Source organism: Thalia democratica, chromosome 1 (genome assembly GCF_965202585.1).
Source record: "Thalia democratica chromosome 1, ktThaDemo2.hap1.1, whole genome shotgun sequence".
In the NCBI taxonomy this organism is placed as follows: domain Eukaryota; kingdom Metazoa; phylum Chordata; class Thaliacea; order Salpida; family Salpidae; genus Thalia; species Thalia democratica.
This window is the reverse complement of record NC_139165.1, coordinates 49,350,487-49,368,195: the sequence shown is the minus strand read 5'-3', so window position 1 is coordinate 49,368,195 and position 17,709 is coordinate 49,350,487. Positions and strand designations below refer to the sequence as shown.

Below are 17,709 nucleotides of genomic sequence, written 5' to 3'. Positions count from 1 at the left end.
TATGTTAAGTACAAGTTCTCTTACCTCTTGCCGATGAGTTTATTGATCTTTCATCGTTATCAGAAATCATGTTTCCAACTTCGTCTCTTCCGTGCCCCCTCACAATCAACCCTCTTCTTTTGTTTGCTGCTTATACATATTTTGTAAGAAAATAACAAGCGTTTACTAGTTGAAAAGTTAAATTGCATCAAGTTACTTAACTATTATGAATTGTATCTGAACTTACGGTTTGTAGTATAGTTATGTCGCTCGTTTCTAGTTTCTTCTTCTACTATAACTTCCTCTGTTGAAAACAATATGAAAATATCTGTTAGCTCTAAACTATCTATGTAAGTTTATCACTTTTTGTTAGTAAGTAAACAAACTTTATAATTTATTTTCTTTTCGAAATTTACTTAAGATTTTTACTAAAACAAAAACGCGTCAAAACTTTACGTTATGTAGAAGTTTACTTTCTAAGTTTTAAATTGTTTTTCAAACTAAAAAAGTATAACCCGGTAGAGTTTTAACTATTTTTTTTTCAAAAATATTCAAAGTACATATAATATTCTCAAAGCTTAATAAAAGCAAAAAAACCTGCTTTTTGCATCCAAGCAAGGTACCCATCAAGCTCTCTTGTTAACTGCTGTTTCTTTCTTACCCGAAGAAATGCTAGTCTGTTTTCAACCCTTTCTCTTTCTTTGGCAAACTCCCTATATTTATAAATAAAAAAAACTAGTTTGAAAAAAATCTTAAAAATCAAAGAACTTAATATATAAAAAAAATGCTGATCATATTTTAGGTTTTATGTCTAAATTAATGTGTTTTCAAAAATAAAAGCGTTCTAGGCCATAAACTTTTAATAACATTAAGACTAAAATATCACAAGAAAACTTAAGTTAAAAATAAACAAAATATTGATATAAATTGCATAAAACTCTTAAGATTCACTGACCCACTTAGAACGCCTAAGACTAGATTCAGCATGAAAAAAGATCCAATTATAATGAGGCCAATAAAAAATGCCCAATTGTACTGTGAACCCACTGCGTCATCGGCCTGATAAAATTATAAAAAAATTGCCGTATTTCATAATATTACGAACTATTTTTATAAAATAACATAACATTTTTTATAACAAAATAAGTATTAACTTAAATAAGTATTAAGTATTAAAAGTTAAGTAAATTAATTTGTACTGATTTTTAAAATAAACACGCGATTTAAAATAATTTACTAATACTCAATCATGAAAAATAAAATTATTTTTTAAATTGAAACTAAAAACTAGTCTCTAAATAACACTAAAAATTTTTAATGCTATAACTTTTTCACTAGCTCAGAATTGGCTAGGTGCTACCTTAACCAACTAAAGTTCAAATAAGCTTAAAGCTATTTTAAGCTTGATCCAAACATTAATCTACATTACCTCTAATTTTATAACTTTAGTTTCGCATTCTTGTAAGCTTTTCTATTGTAAATATGTACTTTTAATTTTAGGTAAACATTCAAAAGTTAGGTAGACTTTTAAATATCATTAGTATAGTCTATAAAAAATATGTTTTATTTTTTAAAAGTTTTAAAAGCTTTTATTAACTTATTTATAATTAACTTCAAATTTATTTTCTGATAAGTTTAAGAAATTACATAAAATATAATTTAGAACTAAATCATAAATTACAGTGTAGCAAACTACTGTAAATTTTTTGCTGATATACCTACCTTCATAACTTATTTTTAACATCAAAATAAGTTTAAGCTAAATTTAGAACAATTTAAAATAAAGCGAGTTATATTGAAACTTAAAGAGAAAAAAAAACTTATAAAAATTCATAAACAAAGGATTGTTTTATTTACACATGGGTAATAGATAAAATATGTCAACAATTTTTTTTAAAGTGGGTTTATATATATAAATAATATAAACACAATTTTTTAACTTATATACACTGTAAGTTGTTTTTGAGCAACTAAAAGTTAGTTTAATCTAAAATTAACCTTTTCAGCTACAATATGAAATGGTTGCATTTTTACAATAGCTTCTATATATTTGTACATAATTTAATATAATATTGTGTAACTTAGCAAAACAAGTATTGCTAATTGTGCAACTGATGCAAGCTGTAGTTTTGAAGAAAAAAAATTAAGTAACTTTTCTAACAATAAGACTTTTGTAAGATAGAGGTTTTTATGTTAAAAGTAAATGGCTTTTACTGTCTAACTTTGTTTAGTATTATCAATATAGTTACGTATAATAGAACTGATATGATCAAGTTAATTTTCTCATATAAATAAAAAAAATGTTTTAGCTTTAAAAGATTATTTAAAGCAAATGAAATTAAACATTTATGGTTCTAATTTTATCTTTTTTATAGTTTTAAATCGTAATCGATTTTAACGGTAGACACAAGAAAGTGTGAACTAAAGGAAATATTTAAATAAATTAAAGTAGCAGAAAACGTTAACAAGCATCTCAAAAAAATAAAATGTCTAAACCATGTTAAAAATTTTCATAAGTTATTTTTATGAATTGATTTAAACAAATACTTGATTTTTAAGCTTTAATAAGGATTAATAATAAAGTTTTTAAACATTACCTAAAAATTGAACTTACAAAATATAATATTTCAGTCCACCCTTCCATTGTGATGCACTGAAATACTGTCATCATTGAGTAAATTATGTTGTCAAAAGTTGTGATACCGAAGTATGGGCCGGCATCCCATGGTCTACACTCAGACTGGACTTCAGAGTTGTTTGGACACTTAAAAGGTTGGGTGTACACGAAATCGGTCTCGAAAGGTACGGGCTCTTTAGTTTCTTTGCAAATTTGATTATCGTAAAGAAGCTTCCACTCTGGTTAATTTCGAATTTTTTCATTAATGGTCTCAAGTTTAACTTGTTATGATTATAAAAATTTCTTACTTGTAACATCAAATACAAAGTTTCTTAAGCCTTTATTCAAGTAGTCAAAGTTTTATGATTAGAGAATTTAAATAAGGCTGTTTTTACTTTTGATCTTTAAAATTAAAATAAACTGACAGTATTGATTTTGTTTGTAAATTTAGCAATACTCCTGTAAATTTCACAGATCTCTTGTAGTGCTTTTACCATAAGCAGTAATTCAAAAATATGTAATATATACTTAAAAGAAAGTTTTTTTTTTACAATAGATAATAAAGTTTCAAACAAGGATATTTTATACGATGATAACCATCTGGTCTATACTAAAAAGAGAAAAAACTAAACTTTAGTAATAATATATAGGTAAACGGTTTAGGCGCAACAGTTAAAATACTTTTTAAAAAGTAATCCTGAATTATAATTACATATAGCTCGTTCGATAAAGAATAAAATAAGAAACAAAATAATAAGAAGATATAAACTAATAGTTATCTTAGTCGTTTTAGAAAATGATGGACTAGTAATAAAAATTAAAAATATAGAAATTTAATGTAAGACAAAAACAAAATTAATTTTATAAGTATTAGATAATATATTTAATAATGTTAATTTTTGACCCTAATACAAAAGTTCTTAAACAAGTTGATATAGTATTATTTAAATCATAGTTTAATAAATTTGAATAAAAAAATACAAGTTAAAGGTTGATACACAAACTACTTGCTATTCAAAAGTTTAGAATAATATTTTAGTTTGATGTACTTTAGTAGTAAAATATTAAGTTGATTAATTATTGATAAAGTTTTCCGTTACGAGTTAAAAAAAAAACTAAAGCGCTAAATAGCTAAACCGGAATAAAAGAATTACAAGAAAACTTTTTTTCAATGAGAAAAAATAGAAGTGGTTTGTAAGGCATATTATGTTTTCGAGTTAGTTATTCTGGATCAATTGATTGATTGTAAAATTGAATCGTTTTTATTTTTATGAAAACAAGTTTGAAAATTTTATTGATGGAAACTAGTTAACACCAAACATAAGTGGACTCGACATTTCTTGATATAATATATAATAGGATACTTATGACAAAATACTTTAGCGCAAGTGTAATTAAAAGGAACTACTGAATTACCACAGATGATTTTAGATTACTGAGAACTTGGTAGTCTTTTAATTTAATATTTAAATACTTAAATATACCTTACGTTTAAAAAATTAACGTTATTAAATATTTTTTCTTATTTCATTTCTAAAAAGCAATTGTCAAAAGCATCAAAACTACTAAAGATTAATTCAAATCTCATTAGAGTTACTTTAAAATTAGCTGTCATACAAAAAATTACAGATTTTAAGATCAATTAGTTTTTTCGACTTAACACCTCAGAATATCATGGAATACTACATATTATAAATGTTGCTTTTTGTCGATCGATGAAACATCAAAAGTTTGGTTTCGATTTAATTTAATGTTTGACAAATTATAAATTAATACTGCAAGTAACATATATGCTGCAAGAAATATATAGCGGTGGTTTCCAGATTATAAAAAGCTATATAGACAACTGAGGAAAACTACTGTGTACACTATTATACTTAGAATAGGTTTCAAACAACAATTTGCAAATTCATGGTTCAATTATTTCTAGCAATACTTGATTAAAAAATTAATTATGAAAAAAAATTTTTTATATTGTTCACTATAAATTTTTTTTTATTTCTTAGTTATTAAAGTATTTTGTACACAGTAAAGCAATTTCTATAAACGCTATTGTTCACAGTTACACTCATTAGATATTTTTTTAATAAATTGTCGTTACTTGCGTATTCTATTTAATTCTACCTATTTTTTGCTTAGTTCTTCAACTTAATAATTTAAATAATAATTCTAAAACATAACCTACCTTTAGTTTTGTTATTTAATGTGTAGCAACTGCTATGGAATTTTCCCATATATAACTCAAGACCAATGATTGAACAAACAACAATAAAAAAAAGTAACAAAACAGCAATTTGTAACAGTGGAACCATTGCTTTCATTATTGACTTTAAGACAACTTGTAAACCTGTAAAAAGTGTTATATAAAAACTTAACTTTTTTATGGCTTTTTATACAATCTTTTAATTCGAATTGTGTTAATAGATTAAAATATTTTTCAAATAGTGGTTATTTTTCTGATATTTAAATAGTTTTAACGTATTTTAGTGATACAAGTTTTCGAGTTTCACAATAAAGTGGAACTTTACTTGATACTAATAATTGTATATATCAAAATAAAACATTGACTAGAATGAAATCTTACTAGGAATTCCAGATACTAATTTGAGAGGTCTTAGAACTCTAACAGCTCTTAATGTTTGGAGATTTGATCTTGATGAAGAAAAATGGGAAATACATCTAAAGTTATACGAAAGTTGAAGTACACATGTAAACGATTGATCTCATAAAATTTTTAAAACTGTTTATATTACTAGGCTAAAAAAACTTTACAAAAAACATTTAAACATTAAAAATACTTTAAGTTACAATTTAAAATTTGTAAACAAATTATTGCTTTTCAATAAAAATTTTCAAATCTTAAACATTAAAATATAAAAGGTAAGAAATTAAAAATTTTTGTTTAATAAATTCATTAAAAAGTTAAATATACTGGGACATATTGAAAAAACAAAAACAACCTTACGTATACTTACAAATTATAAATATTTAAATTTTCAAACTGTACTTAAAAAAATTTTCTTTATACAAAGAATGCTCTGTATATGTTCCAAAAATAATGATAACATAATATTAACAATTATTTGATTTGATTAAACTGAAATACGCACGTAAGATTGTTCACAGATGTTTCTAAAAAAAGTACATATTTTTAGTATAAAGATAAAACAAACCCTGTGACAACCACAGCAAAATCCATAATATTCCAACCATACCGTAAGTATGAATCTTTGTGAAGCACAAAACCTAAAGCCAATATTTTAACCGCAGCTTCTACTATAAATATTGCTAAGAAGTAAGGCTCAGTTTTTTCCTAAAAAAATACTCTTTTATGATTAATTTTAACACCTTAGTATTCAATAAAAATTAAAAGTTATTAAATATTACTGTGCGTTCATTGAAAAAGTATTTCTAAAATCAAAAAAGTTTTTTAAAAATAATCAAGTAAAGTATATATTTAACTTAAATTGTGTACCACTAAGTTAAAACGCAATTATATATATTAAAACGCATAATTTTAAATATGTACTTTAAATTATAAACTATTAATTGAAAAATAGCACTAACAGTAACAAGTTTGGTATGTATGAAAAGAGCTACAATTTTAATAAAAAAACTTACTTTTCATCAAACGAATAAAAAAAGTGAAACTTTATATATATATATATATATTCATTTAGTTTGAATATAAGACTTATAAAATAATAAGGAATTTTACATTTAAAAATAATATTAAATAAAAGTTAAAAAACTGTTTTTAAAAAATTAAACGCCTAAAATGTTTTCATAATTTGTTGTTATCGAAGTAGTTTTAAATACTACATTCTAAACTATTTTGGTTATTTTAAAAATTTTGATTCAAATTCAATAAAGTATGATTTAACGGCAACTAATAAGATAACTGTTTTAAAAGCATTTATTTAAAAATTTTAACTTATAAAAGAAACTTTTATTTAACACTTTTTTGAAGAAGTTATAGATACTTTACAAAAAATCCCTTTTCGAACATTAAGGACTTCCAAAGAAGGTAAGTTTGTTATTTAAAGATATTCTAGTGCAATTTAATTATTATTGTTAAGGTGAGAAAAACTTTTTAAAATGTTTCATTCTACATGTTAGCATTTAGTACTGGTTAAATGTTACAATCACGGCACTTAAAATGTTAGCAGTTGACTGCAAAGTGATAAAAATTGGAAAACTGTTTATCACGTTGCAGATTTATGTTAAAAACTTCTGCGCTGGACTTCAGCTTTATAAATAAGCTGTACAGTTAGAGCTCGAGCAGTCTATAAAATATTTATAGTTTAGAGTGAAAACACCTATCTATAGACTGCACTCTTATTTGTAAAAGCCTGCTACCTGGAGCCAATGATAAATTTGTTTGCAACCAAATTTACTTGTAAATAAACAGCATTAACAAATTGTGTATGAGAATCTATATTTATTGAACTTTTAAGCTTTTTAATACTTTTATCGAATAATGCGTACTAAAATATCAAAACAAAGCATTTTAGTTTAAGCTCAGCTTTAACTGTATTAGGTGTTGTTTTAATTATACTAATACACTTCTAAAGTACACTTGATTGATTTAGTATCAAAAGGCTAAAAAATTTATATGAAAATAAAATTATAGCTTTGTTTATTAAGTAATTGAAATTTTCATGAATGTTTCACAACACTTTTTTTTTTTAAAGCAATTTGTCTAGGATAGTCATTAAATAAAATAATTTTTCTTACTCAACCATAAATAACAATCAAACTCATCATACTAGTAAAAGTTTTAATTATAGTAAAAAACAAAACTTTAGAAAGAAAATATAAACATAAAAAAAATCAAACTAACCAAGTTAATTGTTAATGCTGATTTGTCATCTCTTGGCAAATGGTCTTCCATTGCAAGAACAATGCAGTTAGCGACAATTGTAATTAAAATAACATAATCAAACGGAGGCCACTCAATGAGACGTTTTGCAAATTTTCGAATCCAATTATCCACACCGAATAAAAATAAGCTCCTACCAAAAAATAAGTATGCTTGTATATAACTTCAAAACTATACAATGTAATTTGTATCATTATTTAGTTTTAAAATATTCCAATTTTAAGTATGCTTAAAAAAATTTAAAAGTGTTATTATTATTTTTTTTTCTTATGGTAAAAAAAGATAGTTAGCTTTTGTTCTAAAAATGAGATGTTAAAACAGTTCATCAGCAACCTTTCTATCGAAAAGTAGCCTTTATAGCAAATATACACTAGACTTAACATATATACAAATTTCTACCTATTGGCAGTAATGCAGTTTTGTTGTCTCGGAATGGGATTGTAATAGGACATAGTTCTTGCTTGTTGGGCCAACGACATCTTGTAAGGTCCCTGATGCGCCGGACGACGGTCACCCCCTCGCGAGCCTGGACCACCACGAGAAGTCGCATTGCTCCTCTTACCGCTGGCATAATCAAAATCGTTGCGTGTCATTCTGAAAAAAAATATTAAAGTTTGAAAACAAGTACGGGGCTTTTAAGACAATGCTTAAGAGTTTAACTAGCAGCATAAATTTATTAAAGTCTTACATATTCAAAAACGCTGTTTCAAACATAATCGTTTTCAAAACAGGATACAATATTTATACAGTGTTTTGAATTTTACTAAGTTTATGTGAATTAAATATATATCTTTTTAACAGTTTAACTGTCCTATATAAAAACTGTAAAAGGTATATATTTTTTTTAATTAATTTAAAAAATTTATTTTATCAAAACAAAGCTTATTTAAGTAAGCTATGACAAAACAAAATGAAACTAGGATTTTATAGTGATGGCATTGGATTTGTTACGTGCAAGTTTAATTTAATACATAAAAAGCGATGAACGCATGAAGTTATATCTCAAAAGTCCCTAGCTAGTCCGTCGGCTAAAAGCAAAAGGTAAATAAATTATTTATACAAGTGAACAACACCATAGCATATAAGACGAGAGCTCATAATGATAAAGCTCCATGCTTTCGGCGTTGCGAAATGAAAATGTTATTTTCTTTTTGTTTTCCTTCAAATAATCCGTGTTATTGTTCTTTTTATGGGCTTGAAGGAGCTTAAAATGCACTACCTGTTTGTTGTCGTTGTTGTTTTCCTTTTTCGTTTGTTTTCCCTTGCATGTGGACACAAAATTTCCTAGCTTTCGTTTCAATGACGTCACAATTACTTCTTTTGTTTTTGTATGTCAGCAGTGATTATTTACCAAAGTAAATTTTAATATCAGTGGGTGCTTTCATAAACATGTAAACAAAGGTTCGACGTTTAAAACTTTGTTAAAAGTATTGAAATCCTTTGCTTTAAGAAACTAAACTAAGAGCTGAAGATAAAAGTTTTAAGTTTATATATGACCTTTTAATAAAGTATTGTATCGTTTTGTCATAAAAAAATTGCAGTTTTTATAACAAAATATTTTTGTTTAATAAGTGTTGTTCTTTTAGAATATATTAAAAAAGTTCAATTTAAGAGCTTACAAATTGCAAATAATTTCTTTATTCAAAAAGGAAGCGGTCACACAGTTGCCACTGGCATTTGGTCCTTTGTTTTTGAAAAAGAGCACAAGCAAAGTTTGTTTATACTTTTTGTTTTGATGTGTACTAACAGTGCAAGCTGTGACGTCATAATACGCAAACATAGTGCTGACTGACCTTTTGTATCAAAAAAGGATAGATTAGTCAGAATATAGGATGAACTTTTAAATACTGTTGTGCTTTGCTCGTGCTAATTTGCTTTCTAAAGTTATTTTCTCGACAAATTATTCCTCAAATAACCGAACTCAGACATTAAAAAAACAATAATTTGATCAAACAAAGGAACGTTTAAAATTTCAAAACTAATTTTTTTTTTACTGACTGAACCTGTGATTATGTTTTTTTTAAATCGCATTTAAATAACATAACCATAAATTAATTAGTTTTTAAAATTGTCTACATAAAAAATATATTTACTCGTTGAGAAAGATTTTGAATCACAACTGTAAAATAACTTTTTATATTAAGATTAATCAGAAATGCCAAAATACTGTTTTTATACCCGACGCAGAAAGCGTGTCATTAGTTCGGATAAGAGACACCAAGTAAACACTTTAATGTATAGAACGAAAGTGCATTACTTTTTAACTGTCATCTGCTTTAATCTTTTATTTTCTGTTTTCCTATCAGATTATATATGTAAAACTTCCTTTATGTTTATTTTTTCTTATGTTGTTTAGTTTTATAGCAATTTAATTTTTAAAATAATATTTTCTAACTTAAAGAAACAAAAATAAAGAAGCTTTTAAAGAAAACTATCAAACAAGTCCTATCTTAATAGCCCTAAAAATTAACCTTTAAAATCTTTAAAACTTCAGCATAAAAGTAAAATACTATGCTAATTTTCCTTAATATACAAATAACTACAAAAAATAATTTCTTTTCCTTTGACTTAAAATAAATTTCTAAGCTTTTACTAGTATTAACTTTCATTGCAACAAAATAACTGAAGAATTTAGAAAAAAAAGTAAACTCCAAACAACAAATGCTTAAGCTGAAGAAATTTGAAGCTCAAAACAAAAATAAGCTAACATAAAATTCATGAAAAGGTCACGAGCGAATGCCGAAAAATAAGTACTAATGCAAGATGAAATCGATGCAAAAAGAAAAGTTGGACAAAAAGTTAATGAGCATGAGAAGGTAATAATACCAAATCAGCTTGTCTTGTTATGAGCTCTTTATTGTCTTAGAAAAAGTCCTGCTTTTTAATTTTTTTTCTATTTTTTGCTCCGGGCGGTATCTAACATCTTCGATATCGTGTACAACTTTTATTTAGCATCGCTTTGTCGCAGCCTATAAATCTATGTCAAGCTCACCTCAAACCTCGTTTGCAGATAATGACGGGTAAAACTAGATTAAAACCTTCTGTGGAAATTGTATAAGTGTGCTAATAAAAAAAAATTGATGAAAACTTTATATCTAGTGCTTCAGATCATTTGGTTGATAAGTCTGATATGGTTTATTAAGGTTTGTTGCGCAAGGTTCATTTACTTCAGATGGTGATTTAAAAAATAGGTTGCTTAACTTTTATATGCGCTAAGTAATTTCATTCTAATAAGTTTACAAAGTACTATTTTCCACAAAAAAAATACAACTTGTACATTGATTTAATGTGTAATGGTAGTAATAATTAAACACAACTAACAGTTTTAGAAAAAATTAAGCGATAAAACGTTATCTAATGCGTATACTTCGAATGAAATTGAACAAAATAAGTTTCGAAAAATACTTAAAGTTTTTAAACTGCTAACATTTGCTGGAAAAACATCAAAAGCACAAAAATTAAACGGCAAATAACAGAAGTTTAAAAAATATACAACCTTTAGTTTTGAATAGCTTAAATTTTTTAGTCAAATAGTTTATTATGTTTTTATATCACCTTCATTTTATTTACATCAAAGTTTATAATGACTTAATTCCAGTTTGAGAACATTTAAATTAAGTAACTTTATCTTGGTAATCTCAAATTTTTTTATAACAAAAATATATACAAGGTTAATTATAGTTATTATTATTATTGTTTTCTAAATTAACTATTTTTGCTTTTGCAAAAATAAAACGTATTAATAGATAAATCCTCAACTTGTACTTATGGCGATTTAAAAAAACTACCTTGGATATATAATAGTCAAAACTTATATCAATATTAGTAAAAAATTAATTTTAAAACAAATAATAACACATTTTATTCAAAATTTTTTATTACGTCCGCTCGTCTTTGCGTGTGCAAATTAAAACAAATTTATGGATTAAAAAAAGTTAAAATCGAACTTATTTAGTTAAAGGTAACTTAAAAAACAATCGTTAGGCAATGATAGTATATTAAATTTACCTGTTTCATTAAAATGATAAGAATTTAAATTATCTACAACTACGAGATAAAAATACTTACCTGTCATGAAGCCGAAAAACTTCTCCAAACTAATTTAATTTCGTTTCTACTATTAATAGATCATTTACGTGTTTTCTTTACTACTTGTTTTAATCTAAATAAAATATTTTTTTCATAACTTTATTTTAAACTGTTTATTAATTTAATTATATTTTTATAATGCTTACGGCCTAATTTAATAGTTATGATAAAGCTTAGTAAGGATTTTGTTTATTCGTAACTTTTTTCATTTAGCTCTTATTCATTATAATTAAATTTAAAAATGACAACATATAAGTATTAAAAGTGTTGGTAAATTTCAAATCGTTATAAAAAAAATTTAAAACGGCTTTATAAATAATGCCGTGATCTTTATAGCTAAAACTAAGAACACAAAAAAATCGAATAATTATATTCCCTCTGTAAATATAAGCTGAATTCTATACACCTGAACTGATTTTGTTGTTTTAAATTAAAATTTCTAAAAACTATAGCCTGTAACAGTAAAACTTTTATACTGCCTAACACGCTTTTCATACTTTCAAACTTTTTGTATCTGCAAAAGCTGTAAATACAAGAAATAAAAGTTTTCAAAAGAGTCTACATTTTTTTGCAACTCAGATTCGTAATTTTACCAAACTAATCAATAAAAAACATTTTTCATTTTAGAAATACATTTTACTGATCTTTTTTCTAACTAATTACATTTGCGTCAGAACCAACAAAACAAAACTATTAAAACAATTTCAAACGTTATTAGATTTCAAGTAAACGATAATTAACAAAACATTAGCCCTGTGAATCCTCTTACGTCATCTAAACTGTGTACGTAACGACACAAAATCAAAACGAAACGTCAAGGCTATGACAACTGCTGCCGAGGTTAACGTGAAAATGGACGCGAAGGAGCTGTTGGCGTGGGCAGGCGAGAAAGGAAGCGCGCAAGAGAAGTAGAGGCGAAAATCAATAAAAGTAAAAGGGAAAAGCAGAAAGGCCGGCGGAAGGCAGCAGAAGATGTGAATTGAGAGCGATTTGTACAGAAAGTGCTATAACGTCCCCATTTCGTGCCCCCCGTCACTTTCATGCGTTCGTTCGTTTCGCTGCTACCACACCACGCATTGTGTTGCTTGTGACGTCACCAGAAGAGTGCAATGACGCAATAAAGGCGCGCGTATCTGTCTTTTCGTTCTTGTTGAATTGTGGGCATTAATAATGTATGCAGCGCAGAGTTTAGCTTGTGTTTAGGTGCCTGGTTACACTTGTTTTTGAACAACAGCGTAAGCTAGCGGTTGTTTTTATTGTAAACTTTGATTTATGTACGGTAGTCGGGAATTATATAAAGTTGTAGTTTTACTAAATTACATCATGAAAACGTTAAAAACTACAAACGTTTTTTTTTACTTTGGTAGAGCTAAAAGGATCATTTGTGCTGTAACAAAGACTTACAAAAAGTTTTTGATTACATTTTTTTCCTTTATATGCTATTACAATTGATTTTGTAATTTAAAAATATCTGATTAAACCAAATATTGAGTTTATAAAATTAAAGTTTTTTTAAGTTAATTTTACTTTTTACGAATACAGTCATTAATTTAAAACTATACTGAAAAAATATTGAATAAATATTATAAGTTTTAAAAATAATTAAAATTAACGCTTACCTTTTACTTATTTTATACTTACATAACTAACAAACTTAAAAATTACCTATTTTTACTATCGATAGATATTTACAAACGCTTTAAGATATTCGAATCACTTCGTCTTAAGCTACTTCTATTCATTCAGTAAATATGCTTTTTAGAAGTGTATTCTAACAACTATATACTTAAAACATTTATAAAAGCTTTACAGAACAAGTAAAGCAACCCGATGTTATAAACTTAAAAAACACAATATCTTATTTACAACAATATTCAAAAAAATTCTTCTACTTTTTATAACATTGATGTCTTTGAAACACACATTTTTTCAACTAGTATTAAGTTTTAAAACTGTTTTTCTCGAGTAAAAATATTATAATAAGCTATTTTATTAGTGACGGAACACTTTGAAATAACCAATCATATAAGTTAAATTGTTTTAATATAAACGAAGTTCTTCTTCTTTATAAATATTTATGTGAACAGAAAACCTGCACATATAAATTTCAAAATTTAAACTGATCTGCCCATGCTTTAGGTTAAATCACGAAACTATTTCAAAAACACTAAAAATATTTATAAGTATAGATAAAATAATATTTCAAGTCATTTTAAATAAAAAATAACAATGCCTGTATCAAAAACTATATACCTTCAAATAAATAGCGAAAACGTTTGTTGTATACATAAGTCTTACCAAAAAAAGCATCTAAAAATAAAAAACGCATTTCATAAAAATACAACTTTAATACAAAACAGTAAAGAAATCTTTTAAAAACACTCTATCTTTCTCTTTATAAAGAAAAAAATATTAACAAAGAACTTTATAAAGTTTTTTAACAAAGAAGTTTACTTTTTCTTTAGTCTTTGTTTTTTTTTTGTAAAATATTATTTGCTTGTTTAAAAAAAAAACCTGTTGAAAATCATTTTCATAACTAATTGATTTTTTAAACTATCATGTCAACTAATATTTTCCAACTCTTAACAACTAAATAGTGTTAGATATACTAATATTAAACAGAAACTTTCTAAGTTTATATATTGATTAGGAAACTTAACACAACACATTGCATAACTGATTGAAACTAAAAAATGTACTTTTGACCAGGTTTCGTCAGTATGTTATCTTGGTAAATTAAATCTAAAGGAAAATATATTTAAACAAATCGTCTTAAACATAAATTTAAAAATGTCGTAATAAATGTTATAAAATTTATTTTTTGTAAAATTTATATTTTACTAAGAATTTGATTAACATTACTACTAACTGTTTAAAAGTATTAAACTATTTTAATTTAAAACCCTAAAAAAATACGACATGATATTAATATTTAGTATTTTTATGGTTTATTATTAATGTAAAGTTATTTTAAACATAAATAGTTCAATACTTTAGCAACTCTATTTATACAACAAATTTCGACAATTGTTAGGTCATTTTGTACGTTTAAATTTAAAATAGTTTACTTAAAATAAATTTTAGCTTTTTTTATATCACTGAATATTATTATACCAACAGGCTTAGTCGAAAATACTTTTAAAAAAAGTTATATTACTTGTTATTAGTTTGTTAAATGATAAAAAAGACGCTCAAAATATTTGGTCCTAGGACCTGCTGCACGAAGAAACCTTTCGGTTATCGAGTCGTACACCACGGATACCATTTAATGTCTCGTCCAGGACATTAAAATTTGTAATTTGTTTTGTAAAATGTTCTATGTAAGTTATCAACCGAAAAAAAAAATATTAAGAAACTAAACTAAACTGCTATAATTTAGTAGTTTTGAAATTTATAAATATTTCTCAACTATTTAATACTATTTAAAAAGCTAGAAAAAAAACTTAAGATATTTTTTTTATATTTGATTATCGTTAAATTTTCCAGCTTTAACTATATTGTGTAATTTATAAATCTTTCTAGCTTTTTAATCAAGTAAAGTGATAGCAAAAATTTAAGTTTATATTTATGGGAACGGAACAAAATTTAAGAAGACAAAATTGCACGAGGGGACTAAATTGCACAAAGACAATTTTGCACGGAGGGTCATTTTTGCATAAGAGCAAAAAAATAACAGAAAAAAAATATATATAAAAACAGAAAAAAAAAGATAAATTAATAAAAACACAAAAAGAAAAAAAAGTTACTGACCAAGGGTAAGGGGTAACAGTGATAGTAAAAACAAAGAAAAAAAATACTATTATTAAAAAAAACAAGAAAAATTTATAAATAAAAATTAATTAGTTAACCAGAAAAAAAAGTTACCGACCGAGGGTTAGGGGTAACAGTGATAGTAAAATTGAATAAATAAAGAAAATAAATTAATAAAAGAAAATAATAATAAAATTAACAAAAAAATAAATAAAAAACTGTCTGCTCGTGCAAAAAAGTCTTCGTGCAATTTAGTCCCCTCGTGCAATTTTGTCCGCTCGTGCAAATTTGACATCTACCATATATTTATAATTACAAACTTAAGTTAAATACAAGACAATGATTATTTTACATGTTAATATTAGCTCTTGTAAGGAAGCAAGAAAAGTATAAAGTTGAAAAGTTTTAGATCTTTTTTGCTAAAATTGTCAAAATTTTTACCATGTAAATCTAATAAATTTCCTTATGTAAGTAGCGTGAGGAAAAAAAACCGAAATCTAATTATCATAGTTTTAATAAATATTTAAACAGCTAAGATTAAAAAAGTCCTTTACTTTAATTTTTGTTTTCGACTTAAATAGTATAAGGCAGAATATTTTAATGACAGGTTGTCAATACTTAAAAATAACTAAATTGTAATGAATTTTCGAATAATGTTTAATTTTTTGAAACTTTATTTATGTTTTGTTTATATAAAGTATTTCTTTTTACACTTTAGTACGTTTCTTATTGCTTCAAAAAATAAAAACTTTAATTTTTTTTTACATATATATAAATTTATACAACTTTTTAAATATTGCTACTAATTATATAAATTTTTGCTGCATTGTTAATTATAGCTTCGATATAAACGTTTTTATAAATTTAATGATCTTAAAGTGTTACTGAAATTTAAGTTATTTATCATATAAAAAAACGTACAAGATTTTTGTTAAATTTTAAAAAATAAAAATAAATAAGTATTCATATATTATTAGTAGGTCCTGGACAAAACGTTGAAAGGTATCCGTGGTATGCGAATAAATAACTGAAAGGTTTTCCGCACACTAGGTCCTAGGACCAAATATTTTGGGCTCTTTTTTTTGTCGTTCAATTAACTATATTACTTTTACTGATAAGTCTTGATATCATAAATGTGATTATAGTTTTAAAAATCATACTCCTATATCCTTATAGCTACAGAGTTAAAAAGTATATATACTACATTGAGAAAAAAATTAGGTAAACAGCAAAAATGCATAATTTTATTTTTAAGTTTTGTAGATAGTTAAAGTGTACCTTAAATATTTTTAGTACATAAAGACAACAAATTATAGACGAAGTACTTTCTTTAATAAGTATCTTATGTAATATAATTAATAAAAAGTAGGTTTATAAAATATAAACAAAATTTGTACTTAACTTAGGAATTCCAACAGATTGTTGGCGCTAATGTTATATATCAACATAGAAAAATTAAAATATCTGTTTAATTAAGCGTTTGAAATTCAAAACAAACTAATTTTTTTCCTATAGTAAATAAGATTTTTATTTAAAATTATTTAATACGGTACAAAACTACAACAAAAAATGTTAAACTAATACTGAAATACAAATATCACGTTCCAAAACAAAAGACTTTTATTTAAATAGGTTTTTTACGCAGAACTTTTCTTTAAAATATCATTTACTCATATGTTTAATCGACTGATATATCTATTTATATACATTAATCTTTTATATACTATTCACTCAGATAGCAATGTTATGACTTCGTAAAAAAGAGAGGTGTTGCAACTCAAAACAAATAAGTTACATTAGAATATAAACTAAGTATACTCTATAAACAATTTTTTTATAATATTTATTTCTATATGCCATCTATATATTAACCAAAAGGCAAAAACCAACCATTAATTTAAGTAAAAAAAATCTGGAAAAAGTCTAAAATATATTCTGTTTTTTTGTTTTAATGTTTATCATTTTGATAAACTAAATAATAAAGTACTTATATCTATTTTTGTAAACCATTTCCTAAATAAAATCATGAGATTTCATTTCTTTAAATTGTTGTCGTAAAAAGGTAACAAAGCTAAGAGAAAAAAAATAAACGTTATGAACGCTTAAATTGTTACGGCATTCGCTACTTACATTTAAAAAGAGAATAAGTGATTGAGAAAATATGTTCACCTTTAGTCATAGTAATAAAGTATTTGCTAATTAAAGTTTTTGATGGATAAGAAGCATCATAATTAATAAATAAAACATTTTAAAACATTGCACAAAATTTAAACAAAAAGTGAGTTTATTTAACTTTTTTTTTTCTCGTAGCTTTTTGAATCTTCATCATGCTTAATAACCTTTTTTTTGACAGCATTCTTTCATCAAATTTGTGAAATAACGTTTATAGCAA

General features: G+C 25.0%; 1 protein-coding gene across 1 annotated transcript in view; it reads right to left on the bottom strand.

Moving 5' to 3' along the window:
• LOC145837008 (voltage-dependent N-type calcium channel subunit alpha-1B-like) overlaps window positions 1–7,972 on the bottom strand; it is a 35,136-nt gene extending 27,164 nt beyond the window's left edge. Inside the window, exons 1-10 of the mRNA XM_082944778.1 lie at window positions 7,878–7,972; window positions 7,440–7,611; window positions 5,770–5,909; window positions 5,181–5,275; window positions 4,782–4,943; window positions 2,594–2,835; window positions 935–1,038; window positions 577–692; window positions 227–283; window positions 25–126 (exon numbers count right to left, since the gene is read on the bottom strand). Coding sequence (XP_082800904.1) covers window positions 25–126; window positions 227–283; window positions 577–692; window positions 935–1,038; window positions 2,594–2,835; window positions 4,782–4,943; window positions 5,181–5,275; window positions 5,770–5,909; window positions 7,440–7,611; window positions 7,878–7,957 — 1,270 coding nt within the window. The 5' untranslated portion in view covers window positions 7,958–7,972. The remainder of the gene's footprint in view (window positions 1–24; window positions 127–226; window positions 284–576; window positions 693–934; window positions 1,039–2,593; window positions 2,836–4,781; window positions 4,944–5,180; window positions 5,276–5,769; window positions 5,910–7,439; window positions 7,612–7,877) is intronic.
• Window positions 7,973–17,709: the final 9,737 nt, after the last annotated feature.